This window comes from Lipophrys pholis (genome assembly GCF_963383615.2).
Source record: "Lipophrys pholis genome assembly, chromosome: 21".
Taxonomy (NCBI): Eukaryota; Metazoa; Chordata; class Actinopteri; order Blenniiformes; family Blenniidae; genus Lipophrys; species Lipophrys pholis.
The window spans coordinates 3,725,315-3,747,375 of NC_137649.1; the positions used below are offsets into that span (position 1 = coordinate 3,725,315).

Here is a 22,061-nt window from a genome sequence, read left to right on the forward strand (position 1 = left end):
CACAACAATGGATCAAAGAACTGTCAGAATGCATTGGACTAGAAAGACTAACTTATATTGCAAAAGGAAAACAAAGAGACTTTGAGAGGTTATGGGAACCTTACATGACCATCATAACAAATTAGTTATTTTTTTTATTTTTTTTTTATTTGTTTGTTATGTTTTTGTTAATGTTTCTTGTTCTTCCTCATTAATATTTCTGTATCCAAACCATTATGTTGTACTGTACAACGGTCTATTTAAAATTGTTTATATATTTTCGTGTGCAAACTTCACTAAGTGTGTGTGTGTGGATGGATGTATGAATGTGCGTCTCGTGTTGTTTTGCTCATGTCCTCTGGTACAGGTTGATGTAACCAGATTGTTGATTGTATTGTATTATTAAAAATCAATAAACATATTTAAAAAAAAAAAAAAAAGGTGTTAGAGGGCTACCAAAAGTAGTGAGTGAAAGGCGATCACGTTAGTGTGGCAGTCGGACAGCGCTTTCACTTAGTGACATCATAATAATGCGACGGCGGCGCAAGATAGTGATTACAAGTTTCCGAAAATGGACTACAAAAAGGAAAAGTCGATAGTCAAGGAGTTAGGAGGGACAATTAGGACGTACCTATCGACTTCTCCTTAACCCCGGGAGTGTTTTGTGTGGCGGGCAAGATAAGGACTGTCCGAATTCTCAATAAGCAAAGGAAAGGAGGCTCGTTGCTTCCTTTAGAGCAGGGGTCTCAAACTCGCGGCTCGCGGGCCGCAGCAACACTTTGTGGCCCGCACCTTATGTAAACATAACATTGGTGCGGCCCGCGATGGAAGTGGACCTTGCTTGCACAGCGTGAACAGATTCTTCAGCAGAGTATCACACTCTGCACCACAGACTTCGATAAAACTATGTATATAGGTCTATGTTGTTCACTCTCAAAATTCTAATTCTTGCATAGTCAAACGTGACTTCAGTGTAAAACACTGCATGTAAATGTAAACAAACATGTTGCCACAAATCAAACTCTGGCCTATGTTACGACTTGGGATTATCTTTTATCAAGGTAATTTAAGGATTAACCAGGGATTTGCATACTGCGAAGCAGATTCACCCTTATTGGGATAAATCCCCCCCGGTACTCTGACACACCCCACACCACAGGAAAATCAGACACGATTATTTTGCAGACATCCGACAATCGGGCCCGTGCTCCTGATACTTGGGAGGAGGAAATAGAGAGTGTGTGCCGGCCTTAAGATTCAAGGAGAATTGTCCCATCTTCTCAGTGGTGCCTCGGCAGGCCTTGCCCTAAAGACAGAACTATCTTTGGGGACAATTTTTTTTGATTCTTGTGTCATTTATATTAATATTTTACCATGATAAAATCCATCGAGTCAATTTAAAAGACGCTTATATTTTTTGTTGACATTTTAAAAATGGAATTTAATGTGTTTTATTGTGGCGATTTGTTACTTTTAAAGCTTTTATTTTGAAGGGTAGAGGAACTGGCTTTCTGATTCGATGAGCTGACGTGCTGACGTCATGCGTCGTTACGTCAGGTCGACAGCCCGGGAGATTTGGGTTCCTCTCGGAGAGCCGTGGACAGAAAGAGGACTAAACGGGACAAAATAGATCAAAACAGTATAAAACAGGACATCAGACAGGTAAATACCGAGCTGTCTCCAACACGTGAGTGGACTCTAGGAATAAAGATCATTGTTTAGACCGCTTTTCTTCAGTTAGCCGAGCGTTAGCTTTACGATGCTAACAATCAATTGAAGCAGTCAACAAAAAAAAAAAACTTCAGACAAACTACAACAGACACACATAGAAGTCTAACCTCTCACAAACAAACGTCGGTGTAAAACAAGATGTCAGTATGGGATGGATTTAATCTTGTTGTTACCTTTTTCTAAGTTATGACTCCCCTCGCTGGGAAGCCTGGTTTATTACCGAGTTTCTCTGGCTGAGCCGTGACTCGTGTAACAAAGCCGTCGGTGAGATTCATTCTCCGTGTGGATGGAGGGAGACCGGGAACACGCCGGTAGTCGCAGAACAATGGCCGTTTATTCCTCTTCTGACACACACTGGACTTAAACAAAGTAAAACATACATGATGCTCCGCTTCCCATAATGCTTTGTCACTTCAGGGTGACAACATTGAGCTGTTGTTTGAGGACCTGGCAGGTGTGTAGTTTAGATGTATAGCACTTTATAAGCTGCTTTAATTGAAAACAAGAAATGAACCCAAACTAGACTGTGTCTATTTCGCTCAGTAAGGTAAAGCCGACTGGATTTTATTGTACGTTCAGGCACACCTCAGTTTCTTTTTTTTGTTGTTCTAATTCGGTGTTCATTTGTTGAAATGCCCACGACTGTCATAACTGTCTTCTTCTTTTATGACAAATTCTTGTTCTACATGCCCCCAGTTATCACTGTGTCAAATTTCTAGTAGATTCAATGGAGCATTTATCCACATTTGCACAAATAAATCACAGCCGTTGCATTTATTGCCGTACTGGATGTATTGGTGTGATTTAAGCAGTGGTGAGCAGTCAGGTGGCAGCAGGGCTGGCACTGCTCGCCCTGTCAAAAATGATTCTTCTTTTTTTTATAATTAAAAAAATGATTCTGAAATCTCTGTCTGTAATCAATTAGGCTGCTTGTTCAGTATGTAACTTTATCCAGAAAATGAATGGTTATATTTTGTGGTGCTCAAATCTCCTACGTCCTCTAAACGCATCACAGCAGGAACTGCATTGCTAACCTCTGATGGAAGCTGGACGCTGCTATTGGCTTAAAATGTTGAGTGGCAGTATTATCAGCCAATCAAATTTTGATATGTTTTTGACGAAACGTCCCAGGGCAAGCAGAGTTTCTTGTACTGGGCTTGGTGTCGTCATTGAACTGAGCTTCACTGATTGGCCCATGGGCAGGTGCGTGATGACGCGCTGTCATTATCTGCTATTCTGGAGGTGATGGCGGCAAATTTAACAGCAAGACCGGGTGATACGATAGCGGACCTGCTTCGGGGGAATTTTTCAAGGCGCTAGTTTTACAGAAAAAATGGAAATTGAGAGTAGAGGAAGACCAAAGCGGGAAACTACCAACACTACGACTGGGTGCCAGCGAGATGGAGCACAACAACGAATCTGATGGCGATGCTGCACAGTGGCGTCTTGATGTGTTGTGCTTGTTGATCAGCTGTCATGTTGGTATTGATAAAGTACTGATGCATAATAGTGGCCTTACATTGGATTCGGATTGTTTTTACTGTAGGACATAATGTGCGGCTGTATCTCATAGGCACCAATACTTTTTTTGGGGGGGGGTTAAATTGTTGCTGCTGGCCCTGACTGAAGCACCACCACACATTACTGGATTTAAGTGTCTAGTTTTGTAAAAATGCTGCTGTGAATCTACTTCAAATTTTACCCAGAGGTACACAGGGCCATGTACAACACGACTATGTAGTAAATGACCAAGACAGTAATGTCAGTTGTATGTATTTCAACAAATGAATATAAGAACAAATAAAGGAAGTGAGGTGTCTTGAGGTCCCTGTCGGCTTTACCGTAGTAAGCAATGTAGACGGGCAACCTAGTTCAAAACGTAGATGGCGTTACCGCAGCGGTAGAGCCAGCCCCCGCTTCAGAAAACACAGTCAGGTCGGCTGGGGCTCTGTTTGGCACTGTGCCCATTTACCAAGCATTACCATAAAGGCATACTCCAACAGATTTCTAAATAATCATTAATAAATTACTACTCATAATTAAATATTAATTACTGCCTGCAGAAACCAGCTATTTGAGAAATGTCCCCTTGATAATCTTTGCTTAAATACCTAAGCTGCTTTATCATGATCATCCTTTATCCAGTCACGAAGCAGATGAATGAAGCAGTCTGAACACAGCTGGAGTTTTTCTTTTGTTTTGTTATGACAGGTATAACACAGCAAACAATCATCCAATGAGGTCCACTTTAAATCCCTTAAATTTAGACCTTGTGTCCAACAGTTCGTCTCATGGTTCCTGGAACTTTAAGTTCAAATGCCGCTTATGAGGTACCCTTCAGACGACCAGTCTATCAATCCAAATTGATCTGCTGATCAATTAATCTGCTGCACCATCGAGGGTCCATGACTGCGATAGGGATTTGTTGGCAGTTCCAGGGAGCACGATCGGTCTGTGATGCAGTCCCAGAGGTTTTCCAACGTCTTGTCTCTTTCTGTGCAGTTTCATCCATACATCATGGCCATGAGAAGCGAGGCAAGGGTGGAAGCAGAAGTGGAGGAGGAGAACTGTGGGCCACAGCCACTTAGCAGACTAGAGGTAAGTGTTTTGGTAGAAACTGCTTCTTTTCATCACCACCGATCGGGAGAAGGAACATTCTGCAGGGAGCAGGAACATACTGTAGGGAGGAAGAACATCCTGTAGGGAGGAAGAACATCCTGTAGGGAGGAAGAACATACTGTAGGGAGGAAGAACATACTGTAGGGAGCAGGAACATACTGTAGGGAGGAAGAACATCCTGTAGGGAGGAAGAACATTCTGTAGGGAGGAAGAACATTCTGTAGGGAGGAAGAACATACTGTAGGGAGGAAGAACATTCTGTAGGGAGGAAGAACATTCTGTAGGGAGGAAGAACATACTGTAGGGAGGAAGAACATACTGTAGGGAGGAAGAACATCCTGTAGGGAGGAAGAACATACTGTAGGGAGGAAGAACATACTGTAGGGAGCAGGAACATACTGTAGGGAGGAAGAACATCCTGTAGGGAGGAAGAACATTCTTTAGGGAGGAAGAACATACTGTAGGGAGGAAGAACATACTGTAGGGAGGAAGAACATACTGTAGGGAGCAGGAACATACTGTAGGGAGGAAGAACATCCTGTAGGGAGGAAGAACATACTGTAGGGAGGAAGAACATACTGTAGGGAGGAAGAACATACTGTAGGGAGGAAGAACATACTGTAGGGAGGAAGAACATACTGCAGGGAGCAGGAACATGCTGCAGCGAGCTGGAACATGCTGCAGTGAGCATGGAGGACGAACATACTCAGAGAGCAGGGAAGAGGGAGATACTGCAGGGAGCAGGAACACACTGTAGGGAGCAAGGTAGGGATGCAGTTCTCTGTAATATACCGTACCGTTCAGTTCGCCTTTATAGGCCACAAGTTTTCCGGCTTGCATTTTATTTCTGGGTCTGGGTTTGGCGATACTACGGTAATAAGGTATCTAATCTGATTATTGCAGCGGTGTCAGTTTCTTTACCGTCATTAGAAAGGAGAAAACCTATAGGCCAGGAGCACTCAAATGCAAACCCTAAAAAGCCACAAAAATGTTTTTCAACGACTCAAAAGTTCATTTATAGAGGTCGGTCAGACTTTTTAAATATAAATACAAAGAACCACAATAAAGAAGGCAAAATGTTTTTCTGTCTTAAGGTGAAAAAAGCGTCTCAGCAATTCCAAAACTAATAAAAATCAAACCAAATGTCCTTTTCAGTTTAACAAAAAAATCAACACCTCCAGAGATTCCTTCGGTAAACAAATACATCAAGATCTCTGGAATCAAAATGTGATGGAAAACTATTTCACATTTAAAGTGTGTCTGTGCAGCGTTTTATCAGGGGCCGCCGTTCTCAAGGTTGCTTACGTGCAAAAGGGTCCTGAAAGACGCGTACGCCACTTCCCACGCTAAGTCTGTGATCTATAAATATTCACTTTGCGGTGGAATGTGCGTACCGGTTACCCAGTTTTGACCTTGCGCACGCACATTTTGGAGAAAGGGAAACTGGTGGTGCAGATGGTGAAGTGGAGAATTGAAGCCAGATTCATGTTCTACATTTAAAGTCTTCACATATCAGACTTATTGATCCACGTAATCATAAACAGCCATGCCGCAGTGTCCCAGAGGTGTTTCTTTAGTGAGACATTACAACTGAATCAGCAGCACGATGTTCATATGCCATAGTTTCATATTTCACTTCCTTGATGTCTTTGAAGAAGGAGTTTGGTTGTTGTCCAGGCTGGAGAGAAGCTGCTGGCTCCTGTAGCTGTTAGCACCTCCTGCTAACCGTGTCCGACTGTGTTCTGCAGGAGAAGAAGACCAAGTTGATGATTCAGGAGAGTCTTTCTTTTCAGCGTCCTGGTTGTTCCCTTGTCAAGATCCGAGGATCTGGTCGCTCAGGTCTGTGGTGGTTTTTCCTGCTTGTTGAGGAAAACACAAAGAGGTTCTGTGAGGGGTCGTTTCCCAGGTCTCGTTCTGGAGAAACTGGTTGGTCTTCCCTGGTTGATGGGAGATCAGACGCTGGGTGCTGGTCTCTGGATCCGGGGGAAGCTCTGACCCTCGTGGTCGGTCAGGAGAGGAGTTGAGGCATTTTGTTGCAGGCCTCTGGTGTTAGCAGGATGCTAATGCTGGGTTAGCTGCTGCCAGCAACCCACCTCCTCCGTAGCAGAGCAGCAGCAAAGCTTTTTTGAGGGAATCTCTCCAGAGGATTGTGGTAAGGTGGGGGCAATTCGCAGGTGTTGAATCCTGGAAACCTCCGGGGGGGGGGGGGTTGCATGGGACTGCAGTGTCTGCAGGACTCCCTTCAGGGGAATGCTCAGCCACATTCCTGACAGACAGACTCCACATGTCATGAACTTATATCACGACAAATGAAGATTGTCTTTCCTTAGAAATGAACCAACTTCCTGTGGTCTTGTGAGATCCCAACACTGGACTCTCAGACGAGGTTTAAGATCCTGGTAGACTGGTCATACTGGACTCTAAGGCTCAAGAAGAAGCTGTGTGAACTTACAGGCCACGCCCCCTCACAGCGGCGACATGTCTGTGAAGCTGTGTTTAAAATTTTCAACGGCACAACTTTTTTCTTACCTCAAATATTTTAAGAAATACATTTCGCTGAGCTGTTTCAGAAATAAAACAGAGTGTTTGTGTCGAAGCGGCATTGTTGTTCTGGTTTGAACGGATTTAACTGTAGGAGATGACAGCCCCAAGTGAACGTAACACCAACCGTGCTACATGCTAACGAGCTTTGTGGCTCACACAATAGCGAGGACACATGCTAAACATGATTAAAATATGACTCGCGTGGCACACGGCAGTGCATAAGTAGACGCCACACACTGCCCTGTCGCGTACTTGTGCCAGAATGCAGAAGTAAACAAGACAAATCTGTGATGCCGTGCATGCGCTTGTTGTTAGTTAAGAGTTTGTTTTATTTTGTACCGAATTCTGTAACTTAGCTTTGTTGTCCTCTGTGTGTTGCTCCTCTTTTATAAAGCTGCTGGCACTTAAAGTTCCCTGAGGGAGTCATCCCAGGGGATAAATAAAGTCCAGTCTCAGTCTTAAGTTATTGGCACGGTTTGAAACAGACATACCGTATAGTTCCTAGTATAGACCTTGAGTCAAGGAGGTCTGTCTGTTTCACTCATGTGGAGTAAGACTCATTGTGATTTTTAGCAAGATATATGTTCCTTGACATGAAAATGTGACAGCCCTGCATATCTCTCGGCCTTCTTGGTGTTATCACCCTAAATGTCTTTTCTCTGTGCGGTTTCAATGAAAAAACTGAAACTCAATAAAAGTGGTTGAATGTTATGATCTATGCTCAATATAGTGTAAATATTTTACATGTAGAATGCTAATGAGTAAGGCAAATTAAAAAATTAATAGAAATTTGTGATGGTTTCTTGATAGTGGTTAAATATTCCACCAAAATATGCCCAATATACAGAAGAACTAACAAAAATCTCTTCAAGATCACAAATGTTATCACATATTTTACTGCTATCTTGGTAACTAACGCACCTACAGCAACAAATGACCACTCAAAAACTTCCTTGGGATATACTTGATGAATGCACCGTTGTTGGAAACAATGTTATTGTAATTTTTCAACCATTCCTCCAGTTAAATTTATTTCATTGAAAATCCACATTTTCAATATTTTTGTTTCATGTTTCTTAAACTGATGATTTTTAGGTCAGTACAGAGTTCTAGTTCTAGTATTACATTATTGATAGTTATAGATGAATACGCTATCCGATCTACTCTCATACTGTGATGAAAACACATACCTGTTTATCAACTCATGCTTGTAATGGCTTTGCTATTCCAGGTGGTGGTGATCATGAAGAGATAGGCTGGGGAGGCAGTAGAAGTAGTCAGAGTGTTTTCTAGATGAATGAACACTCTAGAAAAGAACAACCTGCCAGTATGCATATTTCACAAAGGTCCGATGAATATTGCTGTAGATGGACATCTGACAAGTCCACAAGATGTAGATTCATGGCTTACCTCGCTGGAGGCTGCTTGGATAAGGAGCCTGTTCTCTATGAGGACAGAACATAAAACGCAAAGCAAAGATAACTCTGACCGAAGATGCCGCTGCTGGTTGTTCAAGTGTTTAGCGTCCGATAAGAAGATCATCGTCTGAATCACGCACATATGAGAGGAGATGCATATTCTGTGAGAAGACGAGAGAGACAAGGGCACATCAGCTCAGGAGAGACGAGTGAAATCTGTAGAAATGAGAGCAGACGTGAAGCTTTGAGCCTGTGGGATCAGCAAGTGCGAAACCAAGATCTTAGCAATTGTTGAACTATTTTGACTTAAATTCTTCCATTTAGTTTTCCAATTTAGTCTCACTATTACAGAGACAATAACTTTGTATTTCACCATGTGCTTTTTCCTCCATGTTGGCTTCAGTGGTACTCGGAGACAATAGGTCAGGTGTCCTCAATTATTCCCCCCGAGGGCCAGAATCTGGCCAACGTGATAAACCAAGGGCCGGAACAGCCGCAGGGTTTTTGCACTTTGTCAGTAAAAATTGTTTTAATTCCAGGTGTTTAAGTGAATAGCCATTCTGGAGAATCTAAGTATAAGAAAAAATAAACATACTTAATGTACAGATATGTAATCCACTTCAGAGTATGTACACGTCACTACTAGATTCGTAGGAGCTCAGAGTAAAAGCAATAACCACGGGACTCTAGGGTATACCGGTACTGTATTGATCGCGGTACTGACACCTTTAAAACAATACTACACTGGGCCCGGCTGGTACCGGTATCTTTTTTTTTTTTTTTTTTTTTTAACGTCGCCGCGGAGCGTCACTGTTGTAATTTGCACCGAGGAGAGTCGTCTGTCTCTCTGTGGGGGAAGCGTTGGCGGGCTGCTCTGCTTTCTGACTTGTTTTTGATAATTGAAAGTGTGGAAAACAGCACTCCGCTCCCACGCTCCAACCTGAGATCCGCAACTGAATAAGCGCTTCATACTCTTCAAAATAAGGGGGGGGAGAAAAGAGAGAGAGAGAGAAAAGAGAGAGAGAGAGAAAAGAGAGAGAGAGAGAGAGAGAGAGAGAGAGAGAGAGAGAGAGAGAGAGAGAGAGAGAGAGAGAGAGAGAGAGAGAGAGAGAGAGAGAGAGAGAGAGAGAGAGAGAGAGAGAGAGAGAGAGAGAGAGAGAGAGAGAGAGAGAGAGAGAGAGAGAGAGAGAGAGAGAGAGAGAGAGAGAGAGAGAGAGAGAGAGAGAGAGAGAGAGAGAGAGAGAGAGAGAGAGAGAGAGAGAGAGAGAGAGAGAGAGAGAGAGCGCGCCACAGCCACAGCCACAGCCACAAGGCCGTAACTTATAGAGCTATATGAAGTACTTTGGCTTCAAAACAAAAGAGCACGGTGTCTCCATCAACACTGAAGCTCCACTGTGAAAACGATGTTTGAGAACACGTCTGGCCAAGAGTGGAAACACTACTAACCTGCTAAACACCTGGAGGACAAACACCCAGACCTGCTTAAGGAGTTCAAAGAATGACCGGTAATAACTTATGTACCCATGAAAAAATAGCTCTGGAAAAAAATGTAAGCTATTATAAATATTAGTATTATAAATATAATAAACAATATAAAAGCATATATGAAAATATTTTATATTAGCCATTTAAGGATGTATCCAATTACATTTTTTTGTGTTCTCTATTAATTTGGAAAAGTATCGAACTACATGGTGGTATCGATAACCAAAATGTTGGTATCGTGACAACACTACTGGACACAGGTATATGTAGGTATTTTAAAGTTGTACGGTCTTCAATTTTATTCTTGGCTTTTTGCCCTGCCAGATAAACTTCAAAATAATTTAGTTTTATTCAGAACACGTTTTGGAGTGTTTTCAACTAGAAGTTATCGTGGCAGAATATTCATGTTCACAGAGTTTAATTCGATCAGCAAGACCACGGGGACCAGAGTACTCCTTCTGGATCGAGGGGGCTCTTCCTGCCCCACATGTATTTTACACCTGTTCAGTTTCATGTCTTGGTTCTGGTCTTTTGTGGTTTTCTTTCACGGACCAATGGGCATGCTGCAACAGCTATGACATCATAGCTGACGTCTCATAGCCACCTTCGTCACGATGGACCTCGGAGGCTATGAGACCAGAGCCCGGTGCGCTCTCTCAATCCTCAGCTCGAATGATGGGGGTAACTCCAGCTTCTCCCGGAGGAGACGCTCAACAAAAGTGGCCATAGATTGTGCTTCCCTCCGCTCATTTCTTACCCTTGGATCCGAACAAGTATAAGTATAAGCAAGTATAAGTAAAATCACTACTTCTGGGTGATTTGACCGAGCCCAGTGGACAATGTTGAGTCATTTTCTTATTTTAGAATTGAAGCGACGACCTTGAATAAGTCATGTTTAATTGGGTGAAACAACATCTGGAATTACACTCTCCAAGCGCAAAGCAAAAAATTTGGATAACACTTTAAAATCCACATTTAGCAGCGAGGCTTGCGTCTAGGATCTAGGAAGAGTACTTGAACAGAGTGCCTCTTTGAACATTGCTTGGAGGAGTGGTGCATATTTAAGAGAGATATTTTTTCATAAAATGCAGTTCTAAACCCTTCAGGACCGGGCAACTTATTGTGCATTTATTTAATGGCCGTAATGATTGTAGTTTCATCTTGTTCTCACAAATGCAGCAAAGTGGAATCAGTGCTAGTGACATCAAGAAGCTGGAGGATGCCAGCTTCCACACCATCGAAGCCGTGGCCTACGCTCCCAAGAAGGAGCTGCTCAACATCAAGGGCATCAGTGAGGCCAAAGCAGACAAAATCCTGGTATGTAACTCAGCCATTTCCTATCAGGACTGAATCCTACACCTTTCATACAGCGCAGCTGTACAAATCACTGTGCTGCAGGTTTAAATGACACATACTGTATTTACCACAACAGTTCTGAGTGTCTTTAAGAAATTGTTGTTGCTGTGGACATGCTCACAGGATAAAGTCTTAAGACTTTTAGCAGTGTGTTTATCTCTCAGTACGATGGTGTGTGTTATGCGTCCCAGTTATTATTGTTATAGACATTTTATTAGGCAGTTCACAAATATATTTTCACAGCAAGAGGCCTAATATCTTACAGTACATGTATAATCGACCAAAAAGTGTTTTTTTCCCTCCATAACTTGTCATCTTTAATTCAGGTCAGTATAATTCACATTTTTTTTTAAATGATCATATTTACAATGTAATACAATAATTAAAAAAAGACAGACGATTATTAGAAATAAGTCAAAAGAGTAATCCAACATGGCCTAGTAAACACAGATAATCATCAGGTCCTAAATAATTGTTTAGAGGAATGAGATCGACAGCGGTGGATTTATAGTAACCCCTCAGACAGTAAATGAACCCTGCTGTCCATCCGTGTAGATGATTTGAAATGCTGCGCTTCTCTTTGCTCTCAGGCAGAAGCTGCCAAACTGGTGCCGATGGGCTTCACCACGGCTACAGAGTTCCACCAGAGGAGAGCGGAGATCATCCAGATCTCTACCGGCTCCAAAGAGCTGGACAAGCTCCTGCAGGGTAAGATCTCAGACAGCACTCAGAGTCACCCTCAGGACCAAACACCCCATCGCATGTGTGAATCCTCCCTGCAGGTGGCATTGAGACGGGCTCCATCACAGAGATGTTTGGGGAGTTCAGAACAGGGAAGACTCAGCTGTGCCACACGCTGGCCGTTACCTGTCAGGTAAGGCTCACCCACATCTCCACCATCATCACAATCCTCCTGAGAGAGTCTGGAGCGTCTGCTTCTTCTGTTCACAGCTGCCCATCGACCTGGGAGGAGGGGAGGGCAAAGCCATGTACATTGACACTGAGGGGACCTTCAGACCAGAGAGGCTGCTCGCAGTGGCTCAGAGGTTTGTCTCAGTTAGAGTTCTGCCAAAAACCTCTTTAACCATTAGAATGAAAGAAAAACAACTGTGGACATCTCAAGTGGTTTTAGCAGTTTTAGAGCTTTTAACACCAGTCTTTGCTGTTTGGGTAAGGGTTAGGGTTATACGTGCAATGTGTAAAGTTTCAGCCGGAGCGGAGCATGCGCACTTCACTTCCTGTTTCCAGCAGGTGGCGCTATGGTTGTGTGTCTTGACAGTGATCAGATATGGACTCTCGCGCTGTGTGTATGCTAATTAGTGCATATGCTAACGACGACCCATATGCTAATTAGCGCATGTGCTAATTACCACGGGTGCGAACGTTATCCCGTATGCTAAATAGCGTGTAAGCTAAGGCAAGTGTGTTATGCCTGATGGTTGTGACTGTCTTTTGACAGTGATCAGATGTGGACTCTTGAGCAACGTGTGAAGTTAGAGCCAGATCTGAGCATGTACACCCCACTTCATGTTTCAAAACAGGCGGCGCCATGACTGATGGTCGTAATTGTGTTGCTGTGATGACGGCCGGACTCTGATGCAGTGTATCAAGTTTGAAGTCAATCTGATCACGTTCAGTCTATTTACATTGCACTTCCTGTTCCATGGCGAAACAAAGTTTGTGGCTTGGTCACAGCCACACCCTAAAACTTTTGCGAGAGATTTTGATAACGTTTACTCTTTAACCCCGTTTCTATCAAAAGAGGCCAAGATGAAGTAGATTGGAGTTTCCCCCTGGGAGGAGTTTGCGCTGGAATATTTGTACATTTGAGGAAAAATTACCTGAAATGCGCCATTTTCCTTCAAATATCCTACTTCCTGTTGAGTTCTTGGTATTGACATAAGATGATTTTTTGTTCGTCTTAGCCTGTTGGGCTACTTTTTTCCAATTTTGCAGGTGGCGCCGTTGAGCCGTTTTACAAGTCACGTGTGTAACTCCCTCAAATTATTGAAATTTCTGCCGGATCTGATGAGTGTGCAAAGTTTCACAAAAAGTTATGTATAATAAGGCCCTCAAAAACACTTCCGTTCAGGATGACAAATAATAACAATAATAATAATAATGATAATAATAATAATTATAATAATAATGGCTCCTGGTCCAATCAGAGTCCATGATTCTTGGTCCGACGTTCTTCTCTTCACTACAAGGGGGCACTCCATCTGGTCTGTCAGTCTTCTAATGAAGGCACTCAAAATGTCCAATATTATAAAACATGTGAAAGCTACACTAATGTCCCTGAGACGGTCGTCACAGACTAAATAGCTGAATAACACATGGGTGAAGGCACAAGCTTGCATAGATTAACAGTTCTCACAATTACATTGCGCCGAACTGTTTCAGTAATAAAAGACAACGTTTGTGTCCGGGCTGAGATGTTGGTCCATTCTTAACTGCGGGAGTTGACAACTTTGAGTGATGCGTTCAGGGGATCACGTAAATCCGCCTTCTGACATGTGAACGACCTGCGGGGCTCATACAGTAGTGAGGATACATGCTGAACATGATTAAAATGTGACTGATATAGTTATTAGCGAGCTGGAACGTGCATGCGCCGCACACGGCAGTGCCGACATACTTCGGGTCGGACGGTTGGCCGAAGAAAATTATGTCATTTTGTTCGGCATGTGCCAGAGCTACTCTGGACGCTTGTGTGAGGAGATCCTCCGACTCCCCGTCTGAACAATGACAATCTAAACACAGATGAAGAGCCACACAGCTCATATCTCCTGGAGTGAAACATAAACTGCTCGAGGAAAGGATGAGAACGCCACACGGAGAAATGGAGATATTTTGGGGATCATTACGTTACAGAACGCAGACGGAAGTGGGTCCAGACTGCAGTATGGATGCAATCGTGTGCGCACCTACGGCCCGTGCACAGTCTGCGGACACGCAGTGCGGAAAGCATGGAGGGGCCTTGAGGAGAACAAAGAATAATAAACATTACAATTACAATAGAGTCCTTGCCTCCAGGCCTTTCGGGCTCGGTCCTTAATGATAAGGCGCCTAATTGGGAAGCATCAAAATGGGAAGCCTCTATCAGGAAGCGTCTATCCGAGATGACCCCCCCTCATAACGAACACTCAAGACTTGACTATTTCTTCATGTTCAAATCAGACACAGAGGTCTAAAATGTGAAATGGGAAAAAGATATATCCGACCATGCATATGTGTACTTAAACTTAAACCTATACACACAAAACAAAAGAATCAACATAGAAACAATCCTTCATTTAAAGAATTTACAGAGAAAGAATTTAAAACATACTCAGAGTACAACAATAATGATGAGGTCTCTCCAAGTAATATTTGGAAGGCAGCCAAACCAGTAATGAGAGGAAAACCTATAATGTGGTCATCTATGTAAAAAAAAAGAAAAGGAAAAACAGAAATATGTTACCAGATGAACAAAGAAAACTAGAAATAAGACGCATGGAGCTCAACGATCCCCAGATATTATATCAAATAAAATGACCCAAACAGAGTTTAAACCATATTTATGATAGTCAAGAGGAGCTAAAAATGAAACTCGGTAAACAAAAATATTATGATAATGGACCAAGAGCTAAACAACATTTAGCCTGAAAGAAAATGAAAGGTCCATTTATAGAATTAAAAACATAAAATCCCCAAATATGTGTAATAAAATGAAAAAAGGTAACTATAAGGTCCGATATGCACGACCGGATGGAGCTGAACCTTCTGACTGTAACCATTTATTGAAGTCATTGGAATTGCCATCCTTCTGAACAGAACAGAATGAAATAACTGGACAATGCTGTTTCAAGACTTAAAACAAATAAAATGCCCGGTACAGATGTATCCCCTGCTGAATGGTTCAGAACCTTCACAGATATCTTGTCACCACTGGTATTAAATTGCTTCAATTTCATACTCAAGAAGCAGAGAAACACCCAAATCTTGGAGACGAGCAATAAGAACACTAACAATTTGTGTCTATAGCACAAAGCCTCTTGAAAGAATAGTGGAAACATTGAGACCAATATATACCAGGAAGAGTTCCCATGTTCAGCGGAAGACATCTTTGGAAGGTAGTTTACACGTTAGGTAGTCCAGTGGAATATAATCAATTATGTCTCTCTGCCATTGTACCTCGGAAGGACCCTTGTCTGTGATCCAGTTTAACTGAATATACTTTCTGGCACAAAAAGGTAACATCTTGTAGAGTTCTCTCTTATATCTGTCAGTGATAAAAGTTTTCGATTTACCAGGAAGTAATGAAAATCTCCCACCATTTGTATTAAAGTGGAGGATTTTGTTAATATCTTGCTCTATGATGTAACAAAACTGCTGGATTTTCATACAAGACCAGGAGCAGTGAGTTAAATGTATGGTGGAGTGAGGGAGTGCATGCGCCCTGTGCAGTAACATTAACTGAGCTGACTTTACTCTATTACAAATACTTAAGATTTTCCAGCGGAAATGATCTGTTCGTCCAGGAGCAAAATCAGGGTTGTCACATACAGGAGTACCGTCTCAAGACAGATGTGAAACTACATCATCCCTCCATTTTTCTGACAGCCTGCCATGCCTTGCCCGTAGAGCTCGTACCTGGGTTTGTGTGTGCAGCATTTAATTGTGTGGACTTGCTGATAAATAAAAGGTTTTTCTGAGGGTATTTAGTAGAGGTGTAAATCACCAGCTTCATCACGATACGATGTCGATATGTTTGGATGACGATACGATGTTCGCCGATATCACAAAGTCTGTCACGATACGATTTCGATTGGATTTGATTCACCAGCCTGCGATCGATATGATGTGATGTCATGAGCCCATCTCACACAATCATTTATATTTATATCCACTCACAAAAAACTACTGAAATATGATTTGACTATTTTATTTCTATGGTCTTTCGGGTATCAGGCATTAAACAGTGTAAACAATATTCTTCTAAGATCTCATATCTTTACAAATAAAAATATTGTAGCGATCATAGAGCTGGTCGCTGCAGTGCATCATGGGAGTTTCTGTTAGTCGTGTTTTAGATAATGTTGGGGGTTATATTAGGTTTGCAGAGTGTGTATGGTTGTGTTGTGTTCTTGTTCCTTAGTTCATGCAGTTAATTAATTCATCTAATTTAGTTTGGTTTATTAGTTGTGGGTGGGTAACCAGGAGTGAGAGGGTTTAGTGTGGGGTCTCGTCCTGCCATGGTGTTCCTGTTGATTTGTACACGTCAAAATAAAAGCCTCTACCTTTCTTCTGCATGCTCGCTGACGTGACAACAGACACGGTCACGGCGGAGCTTGATCAACCATCTTAGCGTCGGAATCCAAATTACTTCCTTACCTCTGATTACATTTCCAAGAGGTAACCGGTATGTCGCCCTTTTTAGGGCTGCAAGCGCTCACCATGACGCTGCCGTGCACGTTGTATGAAGGTGGCGGGAGTGCGCAGGAAATGGTGACACAGACGTGCAAAATGAATCCGCAACCATGTGGAGATGTTGGTGCTTTGGGATGTCTGGGAGGTCGAAACCCCCCTTTAGCAGACGACAGCTAAAACTTGGCTATTATTTAGGCGAGGCTTCTTTTTGACCCGTATAAAGGAGCTAAACCAGCTTTCTAATTGTTGTACCACCTCACGTGGAAATATAACTGGAATCATTCGGATTTGGTAGAGTAGTCCAGGAAGGATGTTCATTTTTAGAAGGGCCACTCGACCCAGCCAGGACACTAGTCCAGTCTAATTGTGTGTGTGTGTGTGGGGGGGGGGGGGGGGGGGGGGGTTCGCTTTATACACTTGTTCAAATTTGGGCGTTATTTGTATTCCTAGATGTACTAAACCATCTGCTGACCATTTAAAGGGGAAAGGCGATGGAGTCTGGGGTTTTTGTTTAAGACTGCCTAAATAACTTCCCACTTTCCAAAACTGATCTTGTGACCAGAGAAAGCACTAAATGTATTAATTGTTTCTATAAGGGTAAGGATAGATATTTTAGGTTTTGTTAGGTAGACCAGGACATCGTCTGTGTAAAGCGTGATCTTGTGCTGCCTGCCTGCTGTTGTGAGGCCATGTATGTTTTCATTGGCTCTGACCGCCTCGGCCAGCGGCTCTATAGCTAAAGCAAATAACAGAGGCGACAGAGGGCAGCCTTGTCTTGTACCTCTGAAATAGGAAAGCTTGGAGATCTCATGCCACTAGTGAGCACCGCAGATAGTGGATTATTGTAAAGCAGCCTTATCCAACTAAGAAAACATTTGCTAAGACCATACGGCCCAATTTTCTTCAAGCGCCTCCTCGTGCGTATTGAAACAGCCACACCTTTTCCTTTTTTCAAAATGTTCTGTGTTTCAGCTGAAGTTATTCGTGGGTTAGGGTTATGATCCTTCTTCATTCAAACCTGTTTGTGTGAACCTGTGTTCATTTATCTGCCCAGAATCTTCAGGGTATGTAAACTTTTCATGGGGATCATTTCGTTAGTTTCTGTTGTCATTATCATTTTATAATTTTTTTTAAAGTACACACAGTTATTTGTTAACTAATCTTCTCTATCGTTGTGGTTCTCTGAAAAACGGCCAAGACATCACACATTTTCCAGGGTTTTCAAACTTATTAGCACAACTGTATCAGCATTCATTGAGCAGCTGTAAAGAGGAAAATCCAGGATCCAATCTGAAGGTATGTGCACGTCTCATGTTGCGTTAAGTAGTGAGGTCTGCCCGCATGCTTTCACATGAAGAGGCTTTGGGAGTTTCACACACAGCCACAAGTAGAGTTTCCAGGAAACCTCTGCAAATGTTAAAAACTGTGAAGCCTGAAGGTCCATGCTGTCGGTTCACACTGGACCACCAGAACTGGACCAAGAGAAGGTCTGAGGATCCATCCTGACATGATTCAGAACCGGTTCTGGACTGCACATAGTCCCTGATGGTTCCTCCTCTTCTCCCTCTGTTCAGGTACGGGCTGGAAGGTGGAGATGTCCTGGACAACGTGGCATACGCTCGAGCCTTCAACACCGACCACCAGACGCAGCTGCTCTATCAAGCGTCTGCCATGATGGCTGAGTCAAGGTGGGTGAAGGTTCAAAATCCTGTGGTCATCAGTTTGATTAGTTTGACTTTGAAATGGAAGAAGAAAATATATATCTAGCATTTCTCAAATTATTCTCCACAGCAGATTAAAGCTGGTGTCTGTTAGAGGTCAGTCCATGCTGGAGGTGTTAACACACACACCCACCCTGTTTCAGGTATGCTCTGCTCATCGTGGACAGCGCCACCGCTCTGTACAGAACAGATTACTCGGGCAGAGGCGAGCTGTCAGCCCGTCAGTGTCACCTGGGACGGTTTCTCCGGATGTTGCTCCGGCTGGCAGACGAGGTGCCGCTTCCTTCTCCACACTCACACCATCAATGTAGCGTCATTCTCTTGTCCTACACTGACACCCAGTGGTCCTCCATGGTATCACACTGCTGAGAGCCACTTCTCTCTGAACACTGAAGAGAGTCAGCTTCAGTCTGAAGCAGACACAGACACCAAAATGTTCCCTGCCACTTTCTGAGTGAGCTGATCCTCTTCATGGTAGGGTATATAAATATAAAAAAGAACACGACACGTCTCTAATTTAACTTGAATACATCAACATGTCTGCAACGACCATCTGATTCACACCAGCTTCAACTCAGAGTTTTTCATTTCCACATAAGTTTCCTGTCTGTTGGTTTAACCCCCTCCCCCACTGTGTGATGGTTCCCTTCCAACATTATGGTCTGTCTGAACCGGTCTCTGCAGTTTGGCGTTGCCGTGGTGATAACCAACCAGGTCGTAGCTCAGGTGGACGGAGCCGCCATGTTTTCTGCTGATCCCAAGAAACCCATCGGGGGGAACATCATGGCTCACGCTTCTACCACACGGTGGGTTCATCTTCTTCACCTTCATCACACCTTCAGCATCGTCACTCTGAGGATGTCTCCTGTGTTGCAGGTTGTACCTGAGAAAAGGCCGAGGAGAGACGAGGATCTGTAAGATCTACGACTCTCCCTGCCTGCCCGAGGCTGAGGCCATGTTCGCCATCAACGCAGACGGGGTGGGGGACGCCAAGGACTGAGTCGGGGGAGGGGGTCCGTGTGTGTGTGTGTGTGTGTGTGTGTGTGTGTGTGTGTGTGTGTGTGTGTGTGTGTGTGTGTGTGTGTGTGTGTGTGTGTGTGTGTGTGTGTGTGTGTCCTGGCCTCACACTAAATCGTCCCACAGTCTGGATCAGGAGGAAGAATGGGGTCCTGGTTCAGGGTCTCCTGCAGGGACTTGGAGGACAGGTCGCTCTCATATCAGGACAGTTCAGAAATCAACCTCTGAGTCTGTCATCAGCAGTTTTTAAAAGCAGCCATGCTGCCACAGAAGAGAAACCTCTGAATAGTCCCAAGTTAATCCCATCAACAACTAGAAATATGATTTTCCTCTGTTCACATTCAGTCAGGAGGATTTAAAAAAACCTTCAAGCTGATTTCTGACTTCCTACTGGGTCCGCTCGCCCTTTTTTTTTTTTTATTTATTAGGAAGATGTGGTCCAGATGTGGTCCAGATGTGGTCCAGATGTGGAAGATGAACATAATTAAAATCCAAACAAGTGAATGAAGAATGAATGATCCTTTTTCTTTAAGTTCCCCTGATGTTTTCTGTCTCCGATGTCTCTGTATATACACAAAGATAAATTTGTTTTTCTATTAAAGCTGTGTCTCTTTGGAATCATTGGTATGGAAAGCAAATCTTTACTCCATGATGTCTCTTCTGGATTCACACCATCGTGTTCTCGGAGTGTGAAATCTGGCGGACATGAAGACAAGAAGTAGAGCTTAAAATGTGTAATTATTTTTAAAAATAATTTGTTGCAGGTGAAGGATAAACTTATATAACAAACAACCAGATTTGAAAGTAATTGCCTCTTAATGGTGGGGGGACATGAGGTTAACTAGAGCGGCACTAGAGCGCAGACCTTCGCCACATTTGTTTGCGGAACCGAGTTAGCATCGCAAACATGATAGCCGTTATCTCATACCGATGCTAACTCGGTAGCTCGGGTCGTATTCATCAAGCGTCTCGGAGCTATTTTGCGCTTAAGTCCTGAGAATTGGTGAAATTCAGTCCTACTCTCAAACTTCAGAATAAAAGCTATTTATCAGCTTTAAGAGGAACTCCTCCTCTCCCAGATAGTTAACAGACCTCCAGAGGTGTCCCAAGTGGTTAAGAGTTGCCGTCAGTGTTGCCAGATCAGACTGACAGTTTCCAGCCCAATCACTTCTGAGAACCCGCCCATTCTAATAAAAACCAGCCCAAACCCGCAAAATCATAACACATGCAAAAGAAAACACACCCAGAGCTTCAGATCTGCATCAAATAACCACATATAAATGATAAATAAATAGGTTTTTGCAACTTGCAACCAACCAGAGCAGTAAATCAAACTACACAAACTGCAAAATGAACCTCTGGCCTCCTAGCGCCAGGCCCTGATTAGTAATAGAGCCAACTGCATGTAAAAATGTGCACTATTAAGTCGTGTAAGACTCATATCTTTAGTTATTTATGTCACAAATGACCTGCATGAGGACTACATGCAAAACAATTTAAAACAAAACTAAATTACACACATACAGAGCGCATCTCCCTCCCTCTCTCCCTCCCTCCCTCCCTCCCTCCCTTCTCTTTTTCTCCTCAACGCTTTCCACACCTGTGGTGCTGAAAGAAGCACAACGACTTGGCCGCACAGCAGCTGATGTTCAGAACTTGAACTATTTACAGTCACTGGAAGCCAGGTCAGCTGGCTAATACATGGATTAATCAAACCATTTAGGCTATATTCAATTATTTATTTATTTAGGCTATTTATTTATTAGAGAGAGAGGGAGCTGTTTTCACTGAAGCCACTAGATGGCGCTGTCTGTTCAACAAATGTTTGAAAGTCCACTTCATCGCCAGTCTTTCAGACTCTATCTTCAAACCAACAGTGCCATCTAGTGGCGATCTGCACCATCAGCAACAACCACCAACCACTCACCCTCGCGCTGCATTCACCCAGGCGGTTTGGGGTTCAGTGTTTTGCCCAAGGACACTTCGGCATGTCGGCAGGCAGAGATGGGAATTGAAGTTGCAACTTTCCAATTGGGCGAGGGGCGCTCTACCAACCGAGCCCTGCCGCCCTGCCCACATTGTTTAAAGACGTTTCAGTGACGATGACAAAGGAGCTAAAGGCAGAATAATCCCAGGAGGAGATTTCAACTGTGTAAAGAAAGAAAAAGATCGATTCCGCTCGGATCCTGGACCCCCCCCCCCCCCCCCCCCCCCCACCCCCCCAGCAGGAAATCCAAAGCAGGTAAATGTGTGTCAGAAGAAGTAGGACTTGTAGATGTTCTGGAGATCACTTAAGGTTTCTATAGGTCAGAAGGTGAACCATGAAAAAGTGGCTAGAAAATGATTTTGGTTCCACGTCTGGGCACTACTTCTTAAATACATTTCTGTGTAGACGGTACCCTTATGGACTTTGGGTTAAAACTTCTCCACAATATATCCTGCAGTTTTTTGTCACAAGCCATAAATCTATACAAGTATAAATATAAAAAACAAAGTTTCTGTGATACTTGATTCACTTGTTTTATTTCTCAACTTCCTCTTCAGCAACAGAAAACCTCTCAAATTAACAGTGATATATTTATGATAACGTTTTAGAAAAGTCTTGAGGAATTATTACCATGAAATGTGAATTCAGACCATGAAACTTTGACAATTTGTGGAAAAACTAATGTCATATATGAACCAAGGAGAACTTTGCCACACAGACTCACACATCACTGTCACAGCATTGTTTGTTATTTACAGTGTTTACAGCGGCACAGTTTCATTTCTTCTTTTA

General features: G+C 43.1%; 1 protein-coding gene across 1 annotated transcript; it reads left to right on the forward strand.

Moving 5' to 3' along the window:
• Window positions 1–1,516: 1,516 nt before the first annotated feature.
• On the forward strand, window positions 1,517–19,901 carry rad51 (RAD51 recombinase). The gene is made up of 10 exons (XM_080490827.1): window positions 1,517–1,641; window positions 4,213–4,308; window positions 10,956–11,093; window positions 11,723–11,840; window positions 11,915–12,006; window positions 12,084–12,178; window positions 18,119–18,232; window positions 18,409–18,538; window positions 18,950–19,071; window positions 19,142–19,901. The coding sequence occupies exons 2-10, from the start codon at window positions 4,228–4,230 to the stop codon at window positions 19,263–19,265; spliced, it is 1,014 nt and encodes a 337-aa protein (XP_080346953.1). The 5' UTR covers window positions 1,517–1,641; window positions 4,213–4,227; the 3' UTR covers window positions 19,266–19,901.
• The last annotated feature ends 2,160 nt before the right edge of the window (window positions 19,902–22,061 follow it).

What these genes read in the sequence shown, in the direction of transcription:
- rad51 (XM_080490827.1), top strand. Translation starts at nt 4,228, where the DNA reads ATGGCCATGAGAAGCGAGGCAAGGGTGGAAGCAGAAGTGGAGGAGGAG. An exon ending in GCTGGACAAGCTCCTGCAGG is followed by an intron (nt 11,841 to 11,914) that starts GTAAGATCTCAG and finishes TCCTCCCTGCAG; the next exon opens with GTGGCATTGAGACGGGCTCC. An exon ending in CGCTGGCCGTTACCTGTCAG is followed by an intron (nt 12,007 to 12,083) that starts GTAAGGCTCACC and finishes TTCTGTTCACAG; the next exon opens with CTGCCCATCGACCTGGGAGG.